At 37.7% G+C, this 24755-nt stretch overlaps 1 protein-coding gene and 2 pseudogenes across 1 annotated transcript; 2 read left to right on the forward strand and 1 right to left on the reverse strand.

The window, feature by feature from the left end:
• Positions 1 to 785: 785 nt before the first annotated feature.
• LOC122342923 lies at positions 786 to 7204 on the forward strand (annotated as a pseudogene).
• Positions 7205 to 9532: 2328 nt separating this feature from the next.
• On the reverse strand, positions 9533 to 22924 carry LOC122350629 (glutamyl-tRNA(Gln) amidotransferase subunit B, mitochondrial-like). The gene is given in 14 exon segments (XM_043247300.1): positions 9533 to 9808; positions 9910 to 10035; positions 10127 to 10205; positions 10696 to 10829; positions 11443 to 11635; positions 12860 to 12885; positions 15046 to 15144; positions 15147 to 15151; positions 16024 to 16137; positions 18490 to 18612; positions 18693 to 18891; positions 21738 to 21851; positions 21961 to 22111; positions 22554 to 22924. Coding segments are annotated over 14 exon segments (1869 nt in total). The 3' UTR covers positions 9533 to 9673.
• Positions 22925 to 22991: 67 nt separating this feature from the next.
• Positions 22992 to 23715, forward strand: LOC122350626 (annotated as a pseudogene).
• The last annotated feature ends 1040 nt before the right edge of the window (positions 23716 to 24755 follow it).

Below are 24755 nucleotides of genomic sequence, written 5' to 3' on the forward strand. Positions count from 1 at the left end.
TTAACTGAACTAGCAAACCCTGGAAGAAATGGCATATAGCCTCCAGTTATGAGCATGAATAACACTTTTGAGTAATCTTATCTGGCTGTTTATGAAATCGCAATGAAATCCAGTCAGTGAAACCAACAGAACAGCTAAACTGGTTAAATCTTGTGAATCCTGAATTGTTTCTGAATATCACCACATTTTTCTTCAAATATGTGCCACAGCACAGTGTGCGCTATGTAAAGTCATTAGAGATAATTATGTGAATTCATTACACCACGGATGAGTACCCTTCTACTAAGATGACATCACCTCAGCTTCAATAGAGTCTGATTCTCAGCCTCACATGAACTCTCAGCCCTTTCTGACCTAACTTTCATTTGCTAGTGAATGAAGCCAGGAAGCATGTAGCAAAGAATTATCGTGCTGTTACATATTGGTTGTCGATACTGAATAATTGAAAATACACTTGTGAACTATTTGGTATATTTATTTCTTTGTTTTTGATTAAGGTTTTGGCTACAGGTCTGAGTGGGCTTTACTCTTCTTTGCCTACCAAGTTGGATGTACCCAGTGAAGAGTGGCACTGTCTGCACCGTGAAGACTGGCAGCAGCTGCCTGCTCTTGTGCAGTTTCTTAACTCCTTGAGTTCTGCAATGCTGTCATACAGGTGCGTGCTAGTGCTACTTCATTTCTGCTGCACCTGATTTGTCCTAAAGGGCCATTTTCATAAAGAGTCCAGCTCCTGTACTCTTCCCCAAGACCTTAATTGGCTAGTTCAGGTGTGTTTAATTTGGGCCATGCCCAGAATCTCTCCAGAAACAGGTTTAAGCAGCACCCTGGTGTGTTGCAAACAGTGTATCATTTTACATTCACGTACAAACTCTTTTTAAGTTCTATGCTTGTTTTACAAACACTCTTTTATAAGTCTTATGTAAGGAGACAAAGGTTGAGCTATATTATTGTAGTTTCCTTATCTGTATACCCAGTAGATGAATGGAAGTAAAAGTACATTTAGACAGTAGAATTAATTTAATTGTAGCGTTTCTTTGTGTGTAGGTGGCCCATCCTTCCATCAGAGAGACCAGCTGGTTGGCTACATTCATAATGGTTTTCTGGTCCCTGTTTTAGCACCAGCATTACACAAGGTTAGTGGCCCATAAGCCATTTCTTCCTAGATCTGGAAAAGCTCGTATCAGTAAGATTTGATGTTAATATTTTTTTTTTTTTTTAGTGAAGTTGACACTTGAAGAAGTAATGACAACAACAGCATACCTTGACCTCTTCATACGCAGCGTTTCTGAACCTGCGCGCTGCTGCACACCTTCCTAAGCTTCATCCTGCTCCATCGCCATGACAATGTGCACATTTGGACACACTAGTCAGCCGCATCAACACTCCCTTTCAGGTAACCTCCATTTATTTTGACTGTCAGCCAATTACATTAATAAAAGCAGCCAGGTTTGCACAATCATATTCCGGTTGAAATGGACAAACCACAAAAGCGCAAATTTAAATTATTCCAGCGAAATGCAAAACTATTGAAACATATTAAATATCATCAAAATTAACACAAATAATGAAATAGTTTAACTACTGTTAATAACACTGTGTCTTCACTCTTAACAGTAGTTCAGTAGTACACTGCACAAGTGTTAAGAAGTGGTTAGTAGATTAATTGTAAGAATGAAGATGGATTGCAGGCTCTTTCTATTAAATTAGACCAATATTTGAACTCAAATATTAGTTGCATATGCATTCAAACTATAGCACTGAGCTTTAATAATCCTGTTAGACACAATAGCTTTATCTTATGCAATATGAGCATAAAACTGTTTAAACCAGTTAATGCCAGTTTTATTGTTTACTACATTAAATGTCTTCATTTAGTTGTTGTGTTTTGTAGTAGTGCGTTTTTATAGGCTGTGCTTTGTTCCAGCTTGGCACTGTATCCCTGGCCCTGTTCCGCATACTCTCATTGGCTTGTATTGTGAGGATGTCATGCTCCAGCTTGTGTTCAAGTGAGTATATTTGTGCAAAATGTTCAGTTTATTTACACATTTGTTTATATTTCTGAGGTGTGCGTCATATGTATCTTATATATTGTTGCTTAGTCTCGATATTGGTGTTCAGCTATCGTTTTTGCGTCAATATGTTTGGTCTCTGCTTCCTGACAGGTACCTAATCCCCTGTAACCATATGATGTTGAGTCAGCGAAGAGTCCTGAGAGAAAGAGACTGTTACTCTGTATCAGCCGCCAAGTTTCTAACTCTTACACCCTCCTGCTGTTCCCCAGAGGTCATCCCCCCTCCTCTCAGACAACTGGACTCCATCCTGTGGTCAAAAGGCACTGATGGCTCTCATATAGGAACTATGGGTATAATGTAGTTCCTTTTACTTCCTGTGGAAGAGTGTGCTATTTTAAGTAATTTTGATTTGCATTGTTTATAACTCACAAATTCATGCACTGAAGATTAGTTAGATTAGTATATTTGAGTCTGCAGACTGAAGTGTTATTCATGTCTCAGGACTTCCTTCTTTGGATTAAATCTGCAGCTTCACTAGTGCCGGCGTCAACTTAATTTCTTCATTTCAGACTATGTAATCCGCTTATGTCTGTGCTTGTTATTAAAGTATTTACAAGCTACAAATTCCAGAGCAATACTCTTTTGAAAAAGAGGACATGAAGTGCATTAGTAACTGATTTAATATTGCTTGTACTTTTCTCCCTAGAATCAAAGAGGTCCTCTCAGAGCAGGATGACTGTGATAACTCCTGTGTCATTGGCTCAGAGATCTACCTGGATGTCAGTTACCTGCACTACTTGTACGATGCACAAAACGGCATCAGTCACTGTATGCGAGCGTGTCGTGTGTGGTCGGCCCCATACGATGGTGAGAACCCTCCTCCAGAAGAATACCAGCGCAGCACCTTGGAAGAAACTGGAAGGACTCGGCCACCAGTTGCCAGCAGGAAAACCCCAAATCAAATGCATCGCTTCTGGCCCACCACTCAAAGATCTCACTGCTACTCCCGGATTGCTGGAGCTGGAGTGGGATGATAGTTACGACGCTTGTCCTACACAGCTGCAGCCAGAGGAAGATCAGGAGACTCGCCCCATCCCGGACGAGCCCCCAAAACACATTCAAGAACTGCGGAGAACGGCTATTATGATTGTAAAGGGCTCTTACATTGAAGAGTCGGAGTTCCAGAATGATGTTATGGTCTATGACCTGGTAGCTCAGAAGGATGCTCATGACTCTGGTAATAGCTATCGTGCCTCATCCAAATCTACAGAAGCAGCAAAGCAGGAGGTAGTAACCGATCAAAAGACTACAAATTCAGAATCCCCAATGAGCAATGGTTTGAGCTCCCCATTAGACGAAATGGACAGTAAAAAGAGAGGGTCTCAATCAGACCATAAATCACTGGAAGGGGAGGACCTGATGGCCCAGTATGAGGAACTCATAAGGACTCTGGGTGCACAGCACAGTCCAGCAAAAACTGACAGTGACCTCAAGAGTCCTACAGACCTCATGGATGAGGAAGATGAGATTGACTTTAGCTCTTTCTCCCCAGAGACACCAGAGGCAGAAAAGTTACCATCTCCTTTTTGGGACAAAACCCGCAGTGGGAGCAGGGGGCATGCTGTGCCTTTTACAGGTCAGAAAATACTTTATTTGGCTTAATTATATTTACAGAGTGTCTATTTGCACTTAGTCACTGCCAACAAAGCGGGCTAATTACAAAATGATGACTGCTTCATGTCAGTGCTGCAGATGGTAAAACGTGTAAGCGACGTAGATTCGAATCTGCCTTCTGATGACTTTTTTTCCTTTTTAAAAATTTTAAGTTACATCATAAAAAGCATTCATGTTCAATAATAATAATGATGTTATTGAACAATAATACTGTTCAAAGTTGAAAATAAAGTATTGTGTAGGGTTAGGGTAGGTGTAGGGAAGGCTTTATTGCCATGGCGTCTATTTACGGTCTTAACTTGCATTCTGTTTTAGAATGTACTTCAATACTGAGGTACATACTGCAGATAATTTGCCACTTGCAATTAGTATAGCAGAAAATGCTATTTGCACATAAATAGTGCTGCTATTTTCGATTGCCATTTACATAGCGTAAATAACATCTGATTGCATCTATGTTAAGAAAATATGCTATTTTCGCTTAGTGTAAATAGCATCTAATTACTATTTACATTTCATTGCAAATAGCAACTGGCAATTATTTAAATTCTTTCACATCATTCTTCATGCACTTATTCATATATTGTACTATTTGAAAGGACAAGGTCTTCTCTAGTATTGAGCGAAAGTACAGGGTATATTATACACTCATTCAATGCCATAAAGCACCTCATTAACGAGCATTAGTGTATACCATCTGCTCATAAAATAGATGTATAAAACATTAAATTGTATGCTGTAATAAGATGTCATCAGTAATCTGACCTGTGGCATCTAGGAACCATAAACGATCCTTGCACATGTGCATGGCAAATTCTGCACTGAAATGACGCTGTATTTTTTATGAAGTTTGACCTCAGTTTTGACCCCATGAACTACTGTGCAGAGTTTTGTAATTGGTTAGTGTTAGTTTAATGTTCAATATGATATTTGGGGGTGTGTTGTTCTGGCTCATTTTGTTTTGTACAGATTATTCACAGTTTATCTGATATTTAAATTTCACGTTTTTTTTTTTCCTCAGGGCCGTTTCTGAGTGTACTGCTGTCTCGTCTAGAAAACATGCCAAGTAATTCTCTCCATGTGAACCTGCTTCTGACTGGCATCTTGGCCCAGTTAGCTGCTTACCCCTCAGCCCCTGCTGCGCTCCTTCCTTCTCAACACAAACATGGTGTTCCAGCCCAGTGTCCGCTCACTATACCAGGTACTGAAGCGCATGCAGTATCTGATCTACATATTTGAGAGGCACCTTATAGTTTTAAATCATACCAACTCGATATTTATTATAACAGCATGCTTAATTTGAGTTGGGAAATGAAGAAAATGAGCCCACAAAACTGATATCACACTGGCCTCATTAAACATCAGGTTTAGTATTATTCCTTTAGCCTACATTTCTTGAACTCTGATTAACATGGCAGATCTTTTGAGCATTTTTGTATGCAGGTCAGTTGAGAAATGTCAACTGTTCAGATGAATGTTTAATGTAGGACACTTTAAGAGCTCATGTGAACTTTGCCAAGGATTTGGGGGGATAAAATGGATTTGGGCCACATTGGGCTGTGGTGTGAATGTAGCCTTTGTCTCTAATATTATACAGATGCACAAACCTGCTAAAATAACATCAGTGGCACATCACACCAGCGTCACAGCAAGGTTTTGTTCTCAATACTCGGGTATTTAGAGCAAGATGATCATGTTGCTCAGCTAAGAGCCGTCATTCTCGTTTGTAAGAGTAGACAAAATGAATGAAAATGCAAGTTGTATGACAGTACGTGGTGCTTATGGAAAAGCAGAAATATATGATCAGTAGTGTGCAGCAGTTTTTTTTTTTTTTTTGGACATTATGATTAGACTTTTTTTTTTTTTTTTGTGCTATTAACCACAGTCCCAGATTTTACCATTTTTATTTATTTTTTTAATCCAAAAGTACACCTTTTCCCTTAAATTAATATATACAAATGTAATATATCAGGCAGAAAAATCAGTTATTTCAAATAAGTAATTGAGTCACAGCATGCACATTATATTCCATGAATTGGTTTGGAGGATCTATTCTGTTTACACCTGGATATAGCACTGTCAACTTGTGATGTCACCTGAACTGGATCTTTAAAATGTATTTGTTGTAGGTACTGGCCTCAGTGAAGAACCAGATAGACCAGTGGTCAGCGAATAATAAAGACTTCCCAGAGCTTCTCATAGCTGCCCAGCACTGCTTATTGGCCAGGGAGAGTTCACTAAGAGGTCAGACTAGATTCATGTCCTTTCAGTCATGACTTAATAAACACAAAACTGTTTTACTACACAAAATAAAAATCAACATGTGGCTATTTCATAAACCTGAGAACGGAGTAAGCATATTGGAATGATTCTAATATCTAATAACACATCTTACTAGTCTTAAACTGTGTAATGTAATATATAGACCTGGTTTTCCAGTTTAAGGGTTGCATAGCTATTGTTTTCGCCCTATAAACAGATTCATCTTCTTTGCAATTTATTCATACTGAATAAATACAATATTGTAATTATTTCTAAGACAATGTTTACATATTGTACAATGACTTTTTTTTTTTTTTCTATCTAGACTCTCAAAGTCCACATAATGGAGATTGGTCCCATAGTTCTGAATCAGACCGAATCAAGACAAAACCGAATATCCAACCCAAAACCGTGGTTCCCTTAAACAAAACTGAGGTATACGCCACAGTTCTTTTCTTCACAGAGTTCCTGAAAGAGCTAGCAGCCTTTGCACAAGAACACTCCATCCTTTCTCATCTTCCCACGGAGCAGTAGCCTTTTATGTTTGTTATTAATTTTTCCAGGAAACTTTTGAAATGACATTTTGACTGATTTTTAGCTCTTACTGAAAGCACTAAAACTACACTGTAAACTCTAAAGTAACGTGGGAATGGTTTTTTTTGGGGGTCTTTTAAGTGTATGTTTTTGTCTATCGTGTGACACGTCCATCATTTGATTTATGCATTACCAAACCTGCCATAAAACATAGATTTGCCTTTATTTCACAAAGTTGACTTGAGGACACAAAATGCTGGATGTCTAAATCAAATTTCAGGCCTAAACTAATTGGTGATGGCCATACAGCCATTTGAGCAAGAGATGACGCGGCATTACATTATTATCATTTGAGGACCGTATTCTTTACAGACTGGATATAGTACTGCTGGAACGTTCCCATGATGGCCTTACACTGATAGTGCCTGTTCCTTCAGTCCTTCCTTTTCAACATCATCTTCACCTTTTTGTATACAGCAAGCACACTCTGTAAAACTTTTACACAACTTGTCTGTAGAATTGCTGGATTTCCTTTGACCTTGAGAAAGCACTCTTACACTGTGGCACTGGTTCTATGTAGAGCATCACTGATCATAGCTTTCACTGTCTATGCAGCACATAGGTTGTTAACAATCATGTTTGAGACTAGCAGCACGCATGCTTGTTAATTAGTATGATTTTTTTTTTTTTCTTTAGCGGGGTAGATATACACTATTGTTCAAAAGTTTAAGCTTAGTAAGTTTTTGTTTTATTTATTTGTAAAGAAAGAAATCATTTTATCCGGAATGACACATTCAGTTGATCGAATGTGAAAGTGATTTTGTAACGATTCACATACATTCACAAAAATCAGGTAAATGAGCCTATTCATAAAACAAATCGGTTTCCGCAAACATTTTAATCAGCACGACTACTTTTTAATATTGAAAAGAAAATTCAGATTTGCCAAAAAAAAACTTTGTAATTTGTATTAAAATAGAAAAGTTATTTTAAATTGCAATATTTCACAATATTACTGTAATTTTATCAAATAAATGCAGCCTTGATGAGCATCAAGTCGTCTTTCAAAACCATTAAAACATCTTCCCAACCCCAAACTTTTAAAATGTATCGTTTTAAAACCATTCAGAGAGATAATTAAAAGCTTATATTTTTATGGACATTCCTTTTTGTATTTTGATTTTGCTTCTTTTGTGTTATCTTGAATCCCCTATGGCCCCTGAAAATGGCCATGAAGGACAATGATTTTGCTGAAACACGATCAAACACCTTAGAATCAGAGTTGCATGCATACATGCATATACGTGTGTGTGTGTGTGTGTGTGTATATTTCACATCTGTACAAGAAAGCAGTTGACAAGCAATTCCAGTGCATCTAAACACCCACATGCAAAAAAGATGCTGTCCTTTAGTATCAAAGCTGTTGCTTTGATTTTGAAGTATGGTAAAAAAAAATCTATATCAAAACATTGAGTTTGTTCAGTAATACACGTCTTTAGTATAAACTGATTGACACATGAAATTTGCAAGTGCACCGTATTAATTATACACATTTGCAATTATGCCGTTTCACAAATGTTCGATACATGATTTATTGCCTTAAATGTATTTGTTGACTTGGATTTTTTTTTTTTTTTTTAAGTCCCTCCCTAATTGTGAATCAAAATATGACTACCAAACATCCTGAGGTCACAAAGTAGCATGTTAATCCAAAGATATTTATATGCATTTTTATGTACCGCTTATGACCTTTTTATATGGGGAATCAAGAGCTATATTAGAAGTTCTATGTTAAATTGCCTTTACTGGTGGTAAGCAATACTTCAATTTTACATCTTCGTATACTTCTGTGTGTAGGTTAGGAAAAAGAAATACCGTATCTGTAATATTGTCACCAGCTCTACTTTTCACCCACTCTTTGTTTTCTTTAGATATGAAACTGTTTTCTGTATGCATTTTCTGTACGTCAAATAGAAATGGCTTCCGTGTCAGAAATGTATGAAGGCATGACATCTTGAATAAAGCTATCTCCTGTCCACTAAAACAACTGTAACACTGTCAGTCTTCTGAAGTTATATAAAGTTAATGATGAGCTACAACTGGAATGAACATCCCTTTACTGTCACTTTCTGAATGTACCAGGTTTATTTCTTTTTTTTGACAACTTTGTATCTAAATAGTGTGTAAGAAGAGCCTACACCCAAGTAATGCTACTGTAAATATGATCTTTTGGGTTATTAACAGTTAATTTTGGCCTACCCAATGTACAGTGTTGTGTGAGGATGTGTCTGTTTGTTTGGGAACGTTAACTCATGGATGCTGTTGACCTAATTTAACCTTTCTGTAAAGGGGCTTTGTTTAAAACTAGGTCCTTTCAACTCCTTTTCAGTAATGGTCTCCAACATTTTTTCTAAAGGACCCATTGTGATGTATCCGTTCACTAACCTATTCACCTATAGATGTTTTGACATTCAAGTTTAGAATTATTTGGAACCAAACCCAAACGTTACATAGAAAATACAGAAATAATAGCTAACATCAGGAATTGTATGGTAGCCATACGATTGTGTTAAAAAACACGATCCACCAGAGGGCGCCAGTTACTAATTTAACGCAAACGTTCCATGGTTTAAAAATGTGTTTCATGCGGTCTAAATTTAAAATGTTGGGTCTGATTGAAAAGCCTGGGTAGTACACAAACGCTGCATTTATTTCACCCCCCTGTCAGACCTTATGCTGCAGCAGACCTGGATCGTGCTGGAAACGGCTAATGCTGATTAAACATCAGAAGTTTCAAGCGACCTTGGCCTGACCTGCTAAAAGTCTGAAAGTGATGAATAATCCCACAAAATCCAATTCTGATGGAAAATCCATAGAGAGCTGCAAACAACCTAAAGCAGCGCAAAGAGATTCTGTGCACACACAAGATTTTCTCACAAGAGCTTACTATTAAGGAATCGATGATCATTGAGTGATAAATGTCTTAGAGGCCAGAATTAACTGAGCTGTGAAGAATAAAATCCTTAACTCTTTAGAAATAAAACACAGCCTTGACGCACAGAACATTTGTTTATCAGACCGGTAAATATTAACAGGACTTTCTGGAACAGTTGTACAGACAAGTGTACAAACATGAAAATTCCATTTCTCCAGAACACAGCACTGAGCCGTAAAGAGGCATGCTGGGTAATTCAAGAGACCATTTTCTCTAGAATGGCTCTGGCTTGGACCGGGTCAGTTTTGCCTTTGGTTTCTCTCATAACTTCACCCATCAGTTTGTTAATTACTTTCTTATTGCCCCCTCTGATAATCTGAACCTGCAACGACAAAGTTAATTTGTAAAAATGATTGCATAAGTTATATTTTAGTAATAATTTTAGATATTTGAATTGGCTGAAGATCAATGTTTGGATTTACTCTCCCCAGGGTGACTGTCCACAATCCTCTTACAGATCTTTAGTAGCTCCTCTTTGTCATTTATCATCCACAAATCCTGCTCCTTCACGATCTGGTCCACTGTCTTCTCTGGAGTCTTACACATCTCCTGGAAAACCTGCATCAGCGAACACAAAGCAGGCCTGCATCTCGCAACTCTTCGGCCATTTTGTAAAAGTTGATTCCAGTTGACGTTTTTTTCCACTTACTTGCTTGGCTGCTGAAGATGAGATATGACCAGATTCCACAAGATTGATCAGTCCAGCAAGAGCGCGTGGAGAGATGGGACTGGGAAAGAGAGGAGGAGGAGATTAGAAAGTAACAGCAGATTGCCCTCACAGAAAGACACGTGAGAATGAAAGTCTCGGAGAACAAGAATTAGAAACATTAAGACCCAGGAGAACTCATTACTGAACGGGTTAAACAAGGCTTCTCTTATTGTGCGTGTTCACACGGTTTGGCCCCTCTCACGTATTAGTGAACTTAAGAAGACAAGAAGTGATCATCGAGGCAGTTTCTGATCACTGAGCTGGCAAAGTCCCAGAAAAACACTCCCATACATACATCCCCCGGCAGGAAGTGAATACAGCTTCCATTATTTATTACTTACTGACTGGAAACAATGTTGGTGAGAAGGAATAAAACAAACAGACTGGAAATAAGCCTCCAGCACTCACACAAAGTCTCCCTTTTCTCTTGGAATTATTTATTCTAATTTATTTTCCAATGTTTCGAACGTATCGCAGCTATTGAGTGACTCTTCTCAGTGCTGGCTCACCTTTGAGAGACTTTCAGACTCTGACTGTTCAGATTTCCCATCAGGTCCTTGATCACCCAGCCAATCACCTTCCTCGGTTCTGCTTCGCTCGCCTGAACAACGCTCTCAAAGTAGTCCACAAGTCCGTCTTCGTTCTGAAGCAGAGTAGTTATTATAGAATTAAAATCTTTTAAATTGATATTAAATACCTATGATGATGATCGTTATATTTATCCAATGAAAGACAACTGATAAAATATACATTAGAAAACTGATTAGTCATATTTTCTAAATTCTTCTTCACTTGAGTATAATTGAATTTTTTTTTTTTAAAGCACTCTCTTTTACTTTGAGATCTTTCTGATGTTAAATACTAATTTAAAATCAGAGTAAGATTAGTTATTTCAGCTTTGAAATCAAATCTTTGCAAAGCTATGACAGGAAACACTGGCACCTAACAATGCCCTGTGAAAAAAAAAACACAAACCCAAATAGGAAAAAAGGTGAAAAGAATGTGTGAAAATGTGTCATAAACCCCTGAAATTAGTGTCTCGTATTTTAGAGCAGTCAATTAAGTCAATTAAATTTGTAAAAATATTCTGATGCAACCCCTTTGTAATCGCTAACATTTCATAAGAAACTAATTTAACTGTTGCATTAGTTACATTTGTTTTGTGCTTAAGTGACACAATTCTGTTACATGTAACAACGCTGGAAATGTGTGTTCCACGAAATAAACGCGCACAGCTTGAATGAGGACTTCCTCACCACCAGCGTGAAGCTGTGCTCTTGCAGGATGCCATACGTCTCCACTAGCCTTGTCCTTTTCACAGATGGCAGCTCTGGCAACCGGGCACTTATCCTGTCGATCACCACGACCTGGGCAGGGTCAGCACCAGCGGGCACCGAAGCGTCGCTCTCATAAACAAACAGCGGCGGCAGGTTGGGCTCTGGCATGAACCTGAGATAAAGAGAGAGGATGTATGTACATGCGACACAGCAGAAGAAGGGACTCGGGCAGGTCATGTCATGTGGGGAAACACAAGAGCGTGTTCTTATCAGGTGCAGAGATAAGCCAGCATTTGTTGTGTTCACGCGGCGTGCGTGTCATCTCGTGGACTAATCTCCAGCCCTCTGCGTCTCTCTGTCAGACCCCTCTCATGTATCTCTTCGACCCGCAGCAGCCACACATGTCTGGCCAATTTCGGTCTGAAAGCGCTTCTCCCGGAGACAGCCCATCAGAAAAAAAGCGGGTGACTGAGCCCTCTTCAAAAATTAATGTAACAATTTAAGAGATAAAACAGCCTGTTGTTGTAATCAATTTCAAATGTGCATAACTTAAACACACACACACACACACACACACACACACACACACACACACACACACATATATATATATGTGTGTGCATGTATATATACGTTTTATTTATTCTTTCTTCCATGCATCATAAATGCAAGACACCTCAGATTGGATATTCAAATTAAGCATGTTATTTGTTTCTGTCAGAAAAGAAAAAGAGAAATGAACTTGACTTCTTTCCAAACAGATAGCAAATGCTGAATTGGTTGGTAAGATTTTTATAAGATTTTTTATATTTTTTTTTTAAAACATCGAGTTTATTAAAAAGTTGAATTTTTAGCAGTCTTCATTGTCACACGATTCATTAGAAATCATCAAAAAAAAAAGAAAAGAAAAAAAGAATGATCATTTCAGGATACTTTGATAATTACAAAGTGTGTGTGTGTTTTATGCGTGTCAATGAAAATCATTTCAACACGTTTATGTTGGTCATAGTCTGTAGATGGCACTGCACCCTCCCTCCTCCTTCATGTGGGTCTGCAGCCGCATTATCGCAGCACAGGAAATGCATCCTCAGTCCTTTACATTGCCACCAGTCTTCCTGTCCTCTGTTTTATTCCCCCGGTCCCTCTCTCTCCCTCTCTCTATGTCACCGTATTCACTTTCATCCATCTCTCTTCCTCCTGGTCTAGAATCTCAGAATTTCAGCTGCTTTCCTTTCACCTGGATTTCTTTCATCCTGCGCTGTCCATCTCTCCGCTCTGCTCCATCACTCTCTGCACTGTCCTCCCTTGTTTTTCTTGTTTTCCTGACTCCCTGTAGCACTCCACAGGATGGAGCAGATTTCACTCACCTGAAAGGGTCATGGAGGGTTATACGCACCTGTAGTCTTGTAGGCCTTCCTTATCCTCATTGGAACTGTGTTACTGGTGAGAGAGTGATAAATAATAAATACGTTATAGTTAAAGACAAAAAGGCTGCAAGCAAAGCATGTTATGATACAATGGTTCCTACAGGTATTCGTGAATGTACATATGCAGGAAAATGTATAGTCAGTTAGTCATTATTGCACCAAACTGGGAGAAGGGAAAATAGGACAGAATGGAGACGGCTATTTTGGTGAAAAATAAAATGTGTCCATTTTGAGAAAAGTACCATTGGCCGTATCCATGTTCACTCCGATTAATTAATGCAAGCATTATGGCACGTTCACAGTTTTATTAATTTACTTCAGTTGCTTGGTGTTCTACTTTATATTCTATTACACTATTAACAAATACATGTTAATCTGAATAATCAAAAGACAGAACAAAAAGCAACAGTTGTTCTGCCTTCTTCGGTGAATTCGTAATAAACTACTTACTATATCTAATAAAGTGTATTTAGCTCATTCAAGAGATAGTTCGCCCAAAAATGATAATCCATAATAGAACTATGCATTTAAACACGACATGTGAACGCTACCGTATATTAAACTGTATTGCATGCCTTTCGTTTATTTTTCAGATTAATCCTGCAATTATCATCCCGAAGGGGTTTATTTAGCGATAATGACCTGCTCGCTGCGCATTATCCTGATAACCGCATGGCTATCTACCAAACGACAAATAAATAACGCCGCATTTTCTAGAAATTACGCGAGAAGAAAGAGACCAAAAGTCAATTGTAGTTTAGCTTCTATTGTGCAAAGATGTCTGACCACAGACCGCCGCGACTGGCTAATTAGAATAAAGTATTCCAGAAGGTTGCGTGCTAAGCACTATTAGATTGGTGGTTTGCGCTAGCAGATCATGTCCAAGAGCAGGAGGACACAGCTGTGAGAAGTGACTTTTATTTCACGGGCAGATGCTCGCAGTAATACTGCTCTGTCATGTGTAGAGAGCATGAGTTAGTGTGTGTGTGTGTCTGGCGCTGTGTACAAGTCAACACATGACACAACCACCGAGGTCAAATGATCGCATTCATCTTCTGTCACAGACAGATAGGAAAAAGACCAGGGGAACAGGAGTAAACGCAGCATTTCCTGAATCACTCTCGACCAGTGTTGGGCAATCTACTGTGCCACAACACAAGAAATTATATTTTGCGAGTTGTGAGGCTGCCTTTTGAATTGAACATGAGACACGGAGGCATGCATCGCAAAATAAATGCCAGGATAACGTCTGGCTACTGCACGGTCTACAAAAAACAATGACCGTTTGGCAAGTACGGCCCGGTTCATGGACAAATGAACAATATTGGTTTGACGGTGTATAAAGAATGCCTTTACTAATCAATCTTACTTGAACAACTGTTCTAAAGTAAGATATTTTATTGTTTTTAAAAGAAGTTTCTTTTTATTATATTTTCAAGTATCGTAAAAAGGGGTTTATTCCTCTTATAGAAGTCTTCAGTGCCACATAACGATCCCTCAGAAATCATTCAACTTTTTTGCTCAAGAAACAGTTCTTATTCTGCTTATTTTTTATTCATATATTTGACATTTTAAAAAAATACTAAAAAATGTATACAGTTACATTTGAAAAGATCCTTGCTGAAAATGTATATATTTATATAAAAATTAGTAAAGCCTGACCTGACTGATTCAAGCAGTATAGTACCTAATGAATCACACAGGTCGTGACTTTTACTATTGTCAGCTCAATTCAAAGTAATAATATGTGAGTAACGTGCATTGATGTTTTTGTAATGAATAAAATTACATTTTTTAAATAATCAAAATATTTAATTATGAAACGAATCTTCATTGTATTTGTGGTATTGCACTGCACTCTTATTTCAGTGGTAGGAACCGCTTAAGGTTAGCAGAGGGTCTCTTCTTCTGCTAAAAACATTGACTGAACCTAAAGCCGAGCTCAGTGTGTGCAATGTAAAGCTCAATACATGTGATCAGCCATGAGACACTAAACATTTAATCCAATGTGAACAATATTAAGTGGCTGCGACTTAAGGCAATCAGGAACCAATATAGAATGTGAGACTCAAAGCATGTAAAACATAGATCCTCTAATTGCATTGCTCTGTTCCAATTGATATCACAGGAGAATGCAGCGCTTGTAGAAATATGCCTGTTCTGGGCCTCCTTACCCAGATTTGCTGTCAAATGCTCGGGTCTCATTAAGAACGGTCCCACCGCTCTGTAGAACCTCCATCTGTCTCTGGATTTCGTGTAGTCTATGGAACATGTACCAAGAGAGAGCCAATCAAACTCTAACCACAACCTTCTGCCAACAAAAGACCCTAAAGTACTTCTAAAATGGTTGCACATCAGCATTTTTCCTCATGACTGCTTAAACGGGCTTTGGGCGGGGGGCTGTTCTATTGCAGAAAACCTCTGGTAATCCTTTAGTTTTATCACAGTACAATAGCCGTCTTTACAAAACGCGTTAAATATTTATTAAATTGTATAACTTTCTCTTTTACTTTCTCAGTTTACTCTCTTTTATTGACAGCGCTATTTAATCTTCCCCGTCCCTGACAAGCATGTTTACGGGTCTTCAACGCTCATTATTTTCTTGGATCGGCTCAGTCAGATTTCCTTTGAGTGAAACTCCTGGTTTCAAAAACAACTTGGTGATTGAAATTATTGTGATATGCGCGTGTATCGATTCGCCAGAGACGACGGCTTCTGCGGCCTTTTTTTCGACAGTGCGCATCTTGACAGAGCATTTAACATGAGACAGCGACGGAGTGAGGTGAGAATGCTTATTGTTCGTGTTGCTTATCTGGAGTTTGCAGTTTGACTTTCAGCTCTGGCATAATTACACAGAGACACTCATTCCCTCCAACCGATGCCAGGCTAAATCTGACAACCGCACAAGAAAAGTGACTTCCAGCTATTACTAAAGCGTGTGAGTGTGTGCGTGAATACCAATGCAGCATGATTAAAAGATTTCTGAAATCCACTGGCTAAAAGTGTACTTCATTCTCTCGCGCCTTTGCTGTACAGAGGACTAGCAAAGAGATTTCACTGTACGTTTATACTTCAACTAGAAAAGACCTTCTTCAAACCAGAAGGGAGATCTTGACATCCATAAAGTTCGTACCTATGGCTTTAGCTAGGTGCCTCACGCTGTTGATATTTTTGACCTCCGTCCTCACTCCCAAAGGCTCTCCAGGTCGATGCACGGACACGTTGGCATCAACTCTAAGCTGCCCCTCTACAAGAAGAGAGAAAAAAATGAGAATCCCTCCAAACAGTCATTACAATTCAACCATCCACAGCTCTCAAAACCCCTGCTTAACAAACACTGCATACATTTGAATTTGAATGATTTATTTGCATGAAATACAGTATTCTGGAGTGCCCTGTGCACCGCTGAATAGTCTGCACCAGATAAACAATTTGCTGTATTTTGCTTCAGGGGGTTTTGATTAAACAAAAGCTATTGAATTTTTCATCACAGGAAGACAATGGGTTGATTGAGCAGTGACACTTTGAGAAGGGTTGAGAAACAGGTCAGTTATTTTCTCATTTAAATGTTTGTCTCCTACACAAACACTGCATTTTATCAATGTTCTTACTTAAAGTGCGTAATTGAAACTATGACTCACTCATATTTACTTTCAAGAACTCGAACATCTCAGTGCATTCAAAAAATACAAATAGCAGGGAATCTAGAAACGGGAGCAAGTTAACTCTTTAGTGAAGCCATATAGAGTAACCAGATTAAAGACTGGATTTCTATAGACCATGACGCACTCATATACAGTTTACAAAAATATACGGTTATTCAAGGGCAGGCTTTAAGATTCCCATTGAGATAGCTACCATTTTGTGCATTTAAACTGGGAGTCATCTCAATCACCACAAGGATTTGTCCTAGGTCTCTGCAATTTTCAATATACATGTTGCCCCTTGGTAATATTATTAGAAAATATGGGATTAGTTTCCATTGTTTTGTTGATGATACTCAACTATAAATGCAAGACCGGATGAAACTTCTGAATTATCCAAGCTAACAGAGTGTGTTAAAAAAAATGTAAAAGATTGGATGACCAATCATTTTCTTTACTATTAATTAAAATGTAATATTATTTTAATTTATTAAATTAACGGAGGTAATACCTATTGGACCAAAAAACACCAAACAGTCTCTTGGATTTGCATCTAGATGGATGTACTGTCTTTTGAAAATCATATTTCCCCATGTAACAAAAATGGCATTCTTCCAACTTAGAAACATTGCCAAGCTATGAAACATTTTTCTGATGCAGAAAGGCTAATTCATGCATTCCTGACCTCTAGACTGGACTATTGTAATGCACTGCACTCAATAGAGAAACCACAGATTTTATAGTCTCTGCACTGGCTACCTATTAAGTTCTGTATTAGCTACAAAATATTATAACTTACCTATAAGACACTTAATGGTTTAGCTCCTCTGTACCTAACTAGTCTTCTACAACGCTACAATTCAACCGGCCCCCCATAGATCTTTTTGAGTTTTAGTAGTACCAAGGATAGCAAAGTCCATCAAAAGAGGTTGAGGTACATTTTGTCTTAGCCTTCCTGTTAACAACTGGAGTTCAGACATGCTCTCTCTGTTTAAATCCAGATTAAAGACACATAATGCATCTCATAATCTTGTACTGCAGTTATATCTGATCAAAAGCACATTATTATTCTTTAGCACAGGTTAATCAAATAATTTTTGCTCGGATGGAACAGCAGCTGTGCTTATTATGTCCCTATTTGTTTCTCGGTTTCGGCCACACTAGCTTCAGTCTGGAAAATGTTGCCATAAGTTAAATATAGTTCAACGATAAAAAAAGTTTCTACAATATATAAATATTGACTGGATATTTGAACACAAAATTCACACACAAGGCTAATCTTGGCGATGTACAGAATACTATCTGGGCTAGTTAATGAATAATAAAGCGCTGTCAAATGATTAATCACAATAAATTGGATCAAAGATAAAAGTTGTATGTTGTATGATGTATAAATACATATGCATGCATATATATGTAGAACCATATGATATATATATATATATATATGAATTTAATATACATGTAAATATTTTCATTATATATAATATAATGTTTTACTATGTATGTTTTATTAACACGAAGTTAGCACTGGACGACATTTCCATAGCAAATTTTTAATTTAAACTTTGGTAAAACTGTCCTTTTCACTGATTCAATAATTAGTTTGCTTCATTAGTCAAATGTTTAAATAGAATTTTTTTGAAATTTAAGAAATTTGAAATTGCATTAATTGCATTAGATTGTTAAAACAGTTAATACAATAGTTAAATATTAGTAAGATATGTAAATACTGCAGTTTATTACAATTAAACAATTATTAAATACTATGTAACCTATCTATTATGAAAAGTTATTTTGGAGCTTATTGGCCAAAATATTGTTTTTAGACTAAGAAACCACCCTTTTAAGCTATTTACGTTGATTTGTGCCAGAGACCGAGTCATGGGAATAAATGTGTATATACTATTAAAAGGTTCTGATCAATGTTAGCTGTAGGGGATGCATTAAATCACCGGCCATGTTAGCCTGGCAGGTGCCCAGAGCTTGCACGATGAGCTGAAGCTCTCTGACGGCAGCTGCTGCCTCCTCTCCGCAGCACATCTCTGGCTCCATCACCAGCTCCATCAGACCTACACCTACAGAGAGACACAGTGTTTATAACAGACACTGTCTACAAATGACACACACTCTTCATGTTTTTGTGATGAAGCAGCACCTGCTCTGTTGAGATCTATGAGAATCTGACTCCGTTCATCATCGTGAAGACTCTTTCCACTGTCTTGCTCAAGCTGGATCTGTTTGATTTTCACGCTCTTGGTTACAACTTGGCGTCTTCTGCGATCTTCAAAATGACTATAGACCAACATGCCATTCACTGCTATTGGAACCCTCTGCTGGGTGATCTGATAGCCTGCCTAAAAACACAAACACCAATCTGTTACACAACTAAACGACGATGGGTATAATCGCTAGTTCATCTAGACCTAAATATTACACATTTGTCTCTGGTCAAAGATTTTCGAACAACAGAAGAGTGCTAGGAGATCCAAAATAAAAATAACAGATGAATTAAACTTAACAGATAACTAACAGATTCTGCCAATATCAGCATTAAGTTATTAAATTAAATAAAAATAAATGTTATATATAATTCAGTTGCAAATAACTTAATATTATAGTTTTCAAATACAATATTTAGTTTTATATTTATTTAGTTTCTATTATATATTTCGTAGTTTTTGCCTTCTAATTTATGTATTAAAAAAAACATTTAATCTTTAATATAAACGCTATTCATTTAAACTTTATATTCACCTCGAGGAAAAAATGTATCATAATTTCCACAAAAATATTAAACAGCACAACTGAACTGACAATTCAGCTTTGCCTTCAAAGAAAAAAAACTTCTAGTTACTATACAATATAACTGTTTTCTGTTTTAACGGAACAATAATTTAAAAACTTTGTATTTATAATATTCTAACACAGTATACTTCAGGCCTTTATTTAGGCGTTCAAAATTTACTGTAGCCTTTTGTATTTAAGTTTTTAGCATTTTTGGATTTATGTAGCATCAAAGCCATGCTGTGTTTTGGTTTACATGCAGATTTTACATGCAATCTAAATGAATGACCTTAAAACATCATTATTGTATAACCTGAGAGATCTTTTTTGTCATCACACATTAGAGTCAAATCCGGTGTTTGACAGGGTTGGGTAGGGTTGAAAGGCCAGGGTTAAGGTTATGACTAAATGAAACCGCATACGGATGGATACTCGTGATCTGGCTACATTTTCAACCTCCTTCACTTTCACTGCAAAGCAAAACAGAGCACTCATAACTGTTGCTATGGAAACTCCATGACCAAAAGCCACTACAAATTTATCATGGTTATTGGCATGCAAAAGAGTAAAGGAAAGAAAAAAGCAATTAGCCGTTACCATCTGTGTGTTGTACCTGATCAACTAATTCATCATTGCCACACACACAAAAAAGTAAGCACTGAAGAAACTAATGAAGAGCGACAAATTCCTCGTAAGTCAGAGATTCCCTCCATTTCGATGTCTGAGCCAACTCAGTCAGAATCAGTCCTAGTTGGGATTATTTTGCCTTAAAAATGGTTTTGCAATCCGTTTGGTGAATGTTGTATTACAACATAAATAATACAGAAAGGATGCCTGCACAGCCCAAATATATACACTAATTAAATTTTGTCTGATATTTTGTCTCTCTAAAATTGTGTCAGATTTAAAATTACATTTAATACTTTTTAATCATGAGTTAATCTCGCATGCTGTATCTTTACACAAGAGATACGAGTCCTGATGTAAACAAAATCAGAGTAAACAGAATATAGCCAAACAACAAACAATAAACAGACAGAGCACAATGGGTTTTTATTTTTTTATTTATTTTTTTTATTTATTTATTTTTTTTTTTTTTTTTTTTTTAATGATGATAATGATGAAGTTGTAGAATTCCTGGTAAAGTACTATATTGCCTATACTGCTCAAAATAGACTGACCAATAAGAAAAGGCACTGTTACCGTAAAAGCAGGAAATATACTAAATTGACTCAACAGTGCCCCCTCCCCTCTTCCAATTAAAAATTAACATCAGCATATATACATATACATGCAAATATTATTTCTGTATATATACATATATAAAATCAAGAATTCTATACAGAAAAATACAGATTAGCCAATTGTTCTAAAGCCAATTATTTCAATCTCTTCATACAACCATAGATTTTTTTAATCCTGTGTTTGGCTTTTTACTACTGTTGACTGTATTCAGGTCTTAAATAAAGGATTTGTGCACAAAATGATCATGCACAAAAACATATAAGAATCATAAAGCTTTATTTGTCACAGAACGTATTTTCTGCAACAATTCAAAAGACAGTAGAATATTTTTTTACATTCAAGGGAAGGGAATTAAAATTACAACTTTAGGGCAATACTCTTTGTTGTTACTAAACTTCATTTTCAAACTAAAATGTACAGTCTTTTACCTGTTTGTGATTTCCTTTTTTTCTTCAAATGAAATGTTACAGTGTTGTGAGTAGTATCAGAGATGGCTGAATTGGTTCATGTCTTAAAACTCCTTGTTGAAAAGATTTAAAACTCCTATATTAATAAAAAGAAGAAGAAGAAGAAGAAGAAAGAAAAAACTACCAAGGCCACTGAGAAAGTGGGCGTTTACTGCTGAGGACTATAGAAACCTGTGATGAATTGGAGGCGTATGCATCACAAAGTGCAACTTTCTTATTTATTTAATTATTTTCTAATCGCTCTAAGGATATTTACAAAAGGTGAGTTTAAACTGCATGTTTTATGGAGTACAGTGTTCTCAGAACCGCTAAAACATTTTCATGTTCTTTTAACTACAACATTAAAAGAAAAAATTATTTGGCCTCACAAATCCAAGACCAGAGCCTGAATGTTTTAAGCTTTTAAGAGCAGACGCTGTCATTCATCTACATTAGCGGCAGCTATTCTTTTCCTGCCAGTTCAGCATCATTTCTACATTAAACCTCAGAGAAAGAAAGAGTGATGCTCTGGATATATGCACATGTCTCTTTGACAAACGATGGATCCATAAAGCATCTAATCAAAAATAACAACCACATAGAGTTGGACGCGCAAGAAAGATGTTCTTGTCCATTGCATTTGTGTCATCAGCACTTCTATCCCTTGGAATGTGAAGATAAAATGCTGACAAATTCATTATGTGTGCGCAGGGGAGAAAACTCACGGGCATGTCTGCATAAAAGTAGTGCTTCCTGTCGAACAGTGACTTCCTGTTGATGGTACAGTTGAGAGCGAGACCTGTCAGTACAGCAGCCTCCACGCATCTTCTGTTCAGTACCTTAGGAAATGCAGCAGCAAGACATTCATCAGAATTTATAACTGCAATGAAATGCGATGAATTATATTGGTGTGTGTATATATGCGTGGCATTTAATTCATTTACATACTGGCAGTGTTCCTGGTAATGAGGCATCAAAATGTGAGACAAGTGAGTTTGGTGGAGCCAAGAATCTAACGTGAGATCCAGAGAAGAGCTTTGATGTGGACTGAATCTGAGCATGGATTTCCAGACCCACAACACCAACCATCTGAGGAAGACTAGAAGAGATGAAGAGTTGGTGGCACTGAAAGTGATGGCACTGTAACTTACACTACGACAAATTCAATTGTCAAAAGTGACAATATTCTTACAATAGCTATTTTGTGGCATTGTGTGTGTGTATTGTTTTTAATTTATTTCAATTTAAATGTTCGATTTTGTATTATTTTTGCGGTATGTACTAATGGCAAATAATGTATAATTTATTTCAGAGGACATGTAAAGTCAGGGTCAAATCAAGTATGGGTCTCCACCTCTCAAGTTTCAAATCTGCAGTCTGTTCTCACACACACACACACACACACACACACACACACACACACACACATTAATTATTTCCTTTAAACCAGAGAAAGACCATTCTCAAATCCGTCATGTTGATAACAAATGTCAGAATGCCTGTCTACAACCTACAACATTTTGGGGACATTTGGTTCCTACCTTTTAGTACGGACTTTGTGCTGAAGTTGAGTTTTGGATCCAGACGTCCATATTGTCCGTATCACTAAATTAAAACTATCAATATGATATAAACTTTGTGTTTTATTAGCATATTTTCTTAGCTTAAAGAACATTCTGCTGTACCCCGATGAGGAGGTTGCCATGCTTGTGTTTGTGTTTGAGAAGATGGTACATGTAGTTTTACTGAGCCGCCGGGAACTCGCGAGTATAACGTATGGCGATAAATAAAAAACTTCAACTCCCATAATGCCAGTAGTGCAACAGCAACGTTTCCGGCGACTTCTTATGACAGCGTTCATAAACCGCGTATCGATATCTGTGGGGCAGCTGGTGGCGGGAGATTCGCGCATGGTCCTGCACGTCAACGATCATCTTTGAGCGCTTCTCTACTTTCAGGATTTGCCTTTCGCTCTTTAAATTACAATGGCGCTGCAGCAAAACGGGATCGGATCCAAACACAGCGGTGACACTTCCAGCGATCGCCCATCTACGAACGGGAGCGGAAGTCCAGCGTGACCGGGCTGAGGGGTTCACGTTCACCTCCGAGCCCACTTTGAGGACATCCGCCGCATGCAGACTGAATTCACGGAAGAGAGGAACTGGAACCAGTTCCACAAGCCGCGGAACCTGCTGCTGGCGCTGGTCGGGGAGGTCGGGGAGGTGGCGGAGCTCTTCCAGTGGCGCGGGGAGGTGGAGGAGGTCTGCCGGACTGGACCGAGCCGCAGCGGGAGCACCTGGCCCAGGAGCTCAGCGACGTGTTGATCTATCTGGTCGAACTGGCAGAGAAATGCCACGTTGATCTGCCTCAAGCTGTCCTCCGCAAAATGGCCCTTAACCGACTCAAGTACCCGGCCAGCAAAGTTCACGGGTCTGCCAAGAAGTACACCGAGTACAAGGACTGATGCCCGGGGCGGCTTCGTGCTGCAGCCAAAGACTCTCGTTACCGAGTGGTTTATTTGAGGAAGCTGATGCTGAGTGCCTTAAAAACTGTAAAGATCCGTTGTGCTCTTAACGTCGATGGTTTTATTTCATTTAAACTAAATGTTGGCGCGACCGCCCCGGTTTACTTTCAGCTTTTTAGAATTTGTACGTAAGAAACTTGTTTCGGGTTTAGTTTTAAAGTTCTCATTTTAAGTTTTTACTTTACAAACAAAAGCTGCTGTGGAGAACCCGGGTTTCTTTGCCATGTAGCGTTTTGCTTCATCACAGTAAAGAGTTTTGTTGCAGCTCATGTGGTCTCTGTGCAGTTCACTTTTTATTAAACACTAAATATATTGGGAAAGGGGAAAGGAAAATATTTTAATAGAGATATATATATATATATATATAGATATATATATATATATATATATATATATATATATATATTAAAACTTATTAAAAGTGAACATCTATTAGATGATTGTGGATAGTTTACACCTTTGTTTTATTATTAAAAAAAATACTAAAATTGCAGGCAAGATTCTGATAAGCATTGAACTGTTTTTTTTCAGTGTGATTTAATGGTTGGACATTACTGGAGTGAATTAAGTTTTTGGTTCTAGACCGTGCAATAAAAATACAGCATGCCTTCTCTTAAGTGATTTTTAAAAATGCACAGTTTTGAAACAGAGTTCAATAAATTACCCAAATCAATTCCATGCAGAGAATTATGGAACAACTGTTACTTTCTGATTCGTCTTGTAATGTTTGTTATTCTAAAGCTATATATCTACGCCTCTAATTGGCGAAGTTAACTTCAGACACCTAATTAAATTCATCAGCTCATTAGCACAGTGTTTTGTCTTCTGAGGCCCGTGTTGGATTGGTAAGACACCTTAACACTGCTAAAGAGCGCTGAAGAAACATGAAGCTTCAAAGAAATGTACGACAAAAAGCGAAGCGGACCAATTTGGCAAAAGGAATATTAGAGCATTTTGTGTATTTTGAGTTGTTTAAAGGAATAGTGAAAATGTAATCACCCTCAGGACATCCAAGATGTGCATAAGTTTGTTTCTTTATCTGAAATAAATTGGGAAAATGTAACCTTACGCTTACACCAATGAGAGTCCAAACAGCTGATAAAAACTGTAATTCTCAAGTAATCACACAGCGACAGTCTATTAATTAACTTCTTGTTAGGGAGGAAAGTTCAGTCTTTGTAAGAAACAGTCCATCAAGGTGTTTCAACTTTAAAACCGT

This window comes from Puntigrus tetrazona, chromosome 1, assembly GCF_018831695.1.
Source record: "Puntigrus tetrazona isolate hp1 chromosome 1, ASM1883169v1, whole genome shotgun sequence".
Classification (NCBI taxonomy): Eukaryota; Metazoa; Chordata; class Actinopteri; order Cypriniformes; family Cyprinidae; genus Puntigrus; species Puntigrus tetrazona.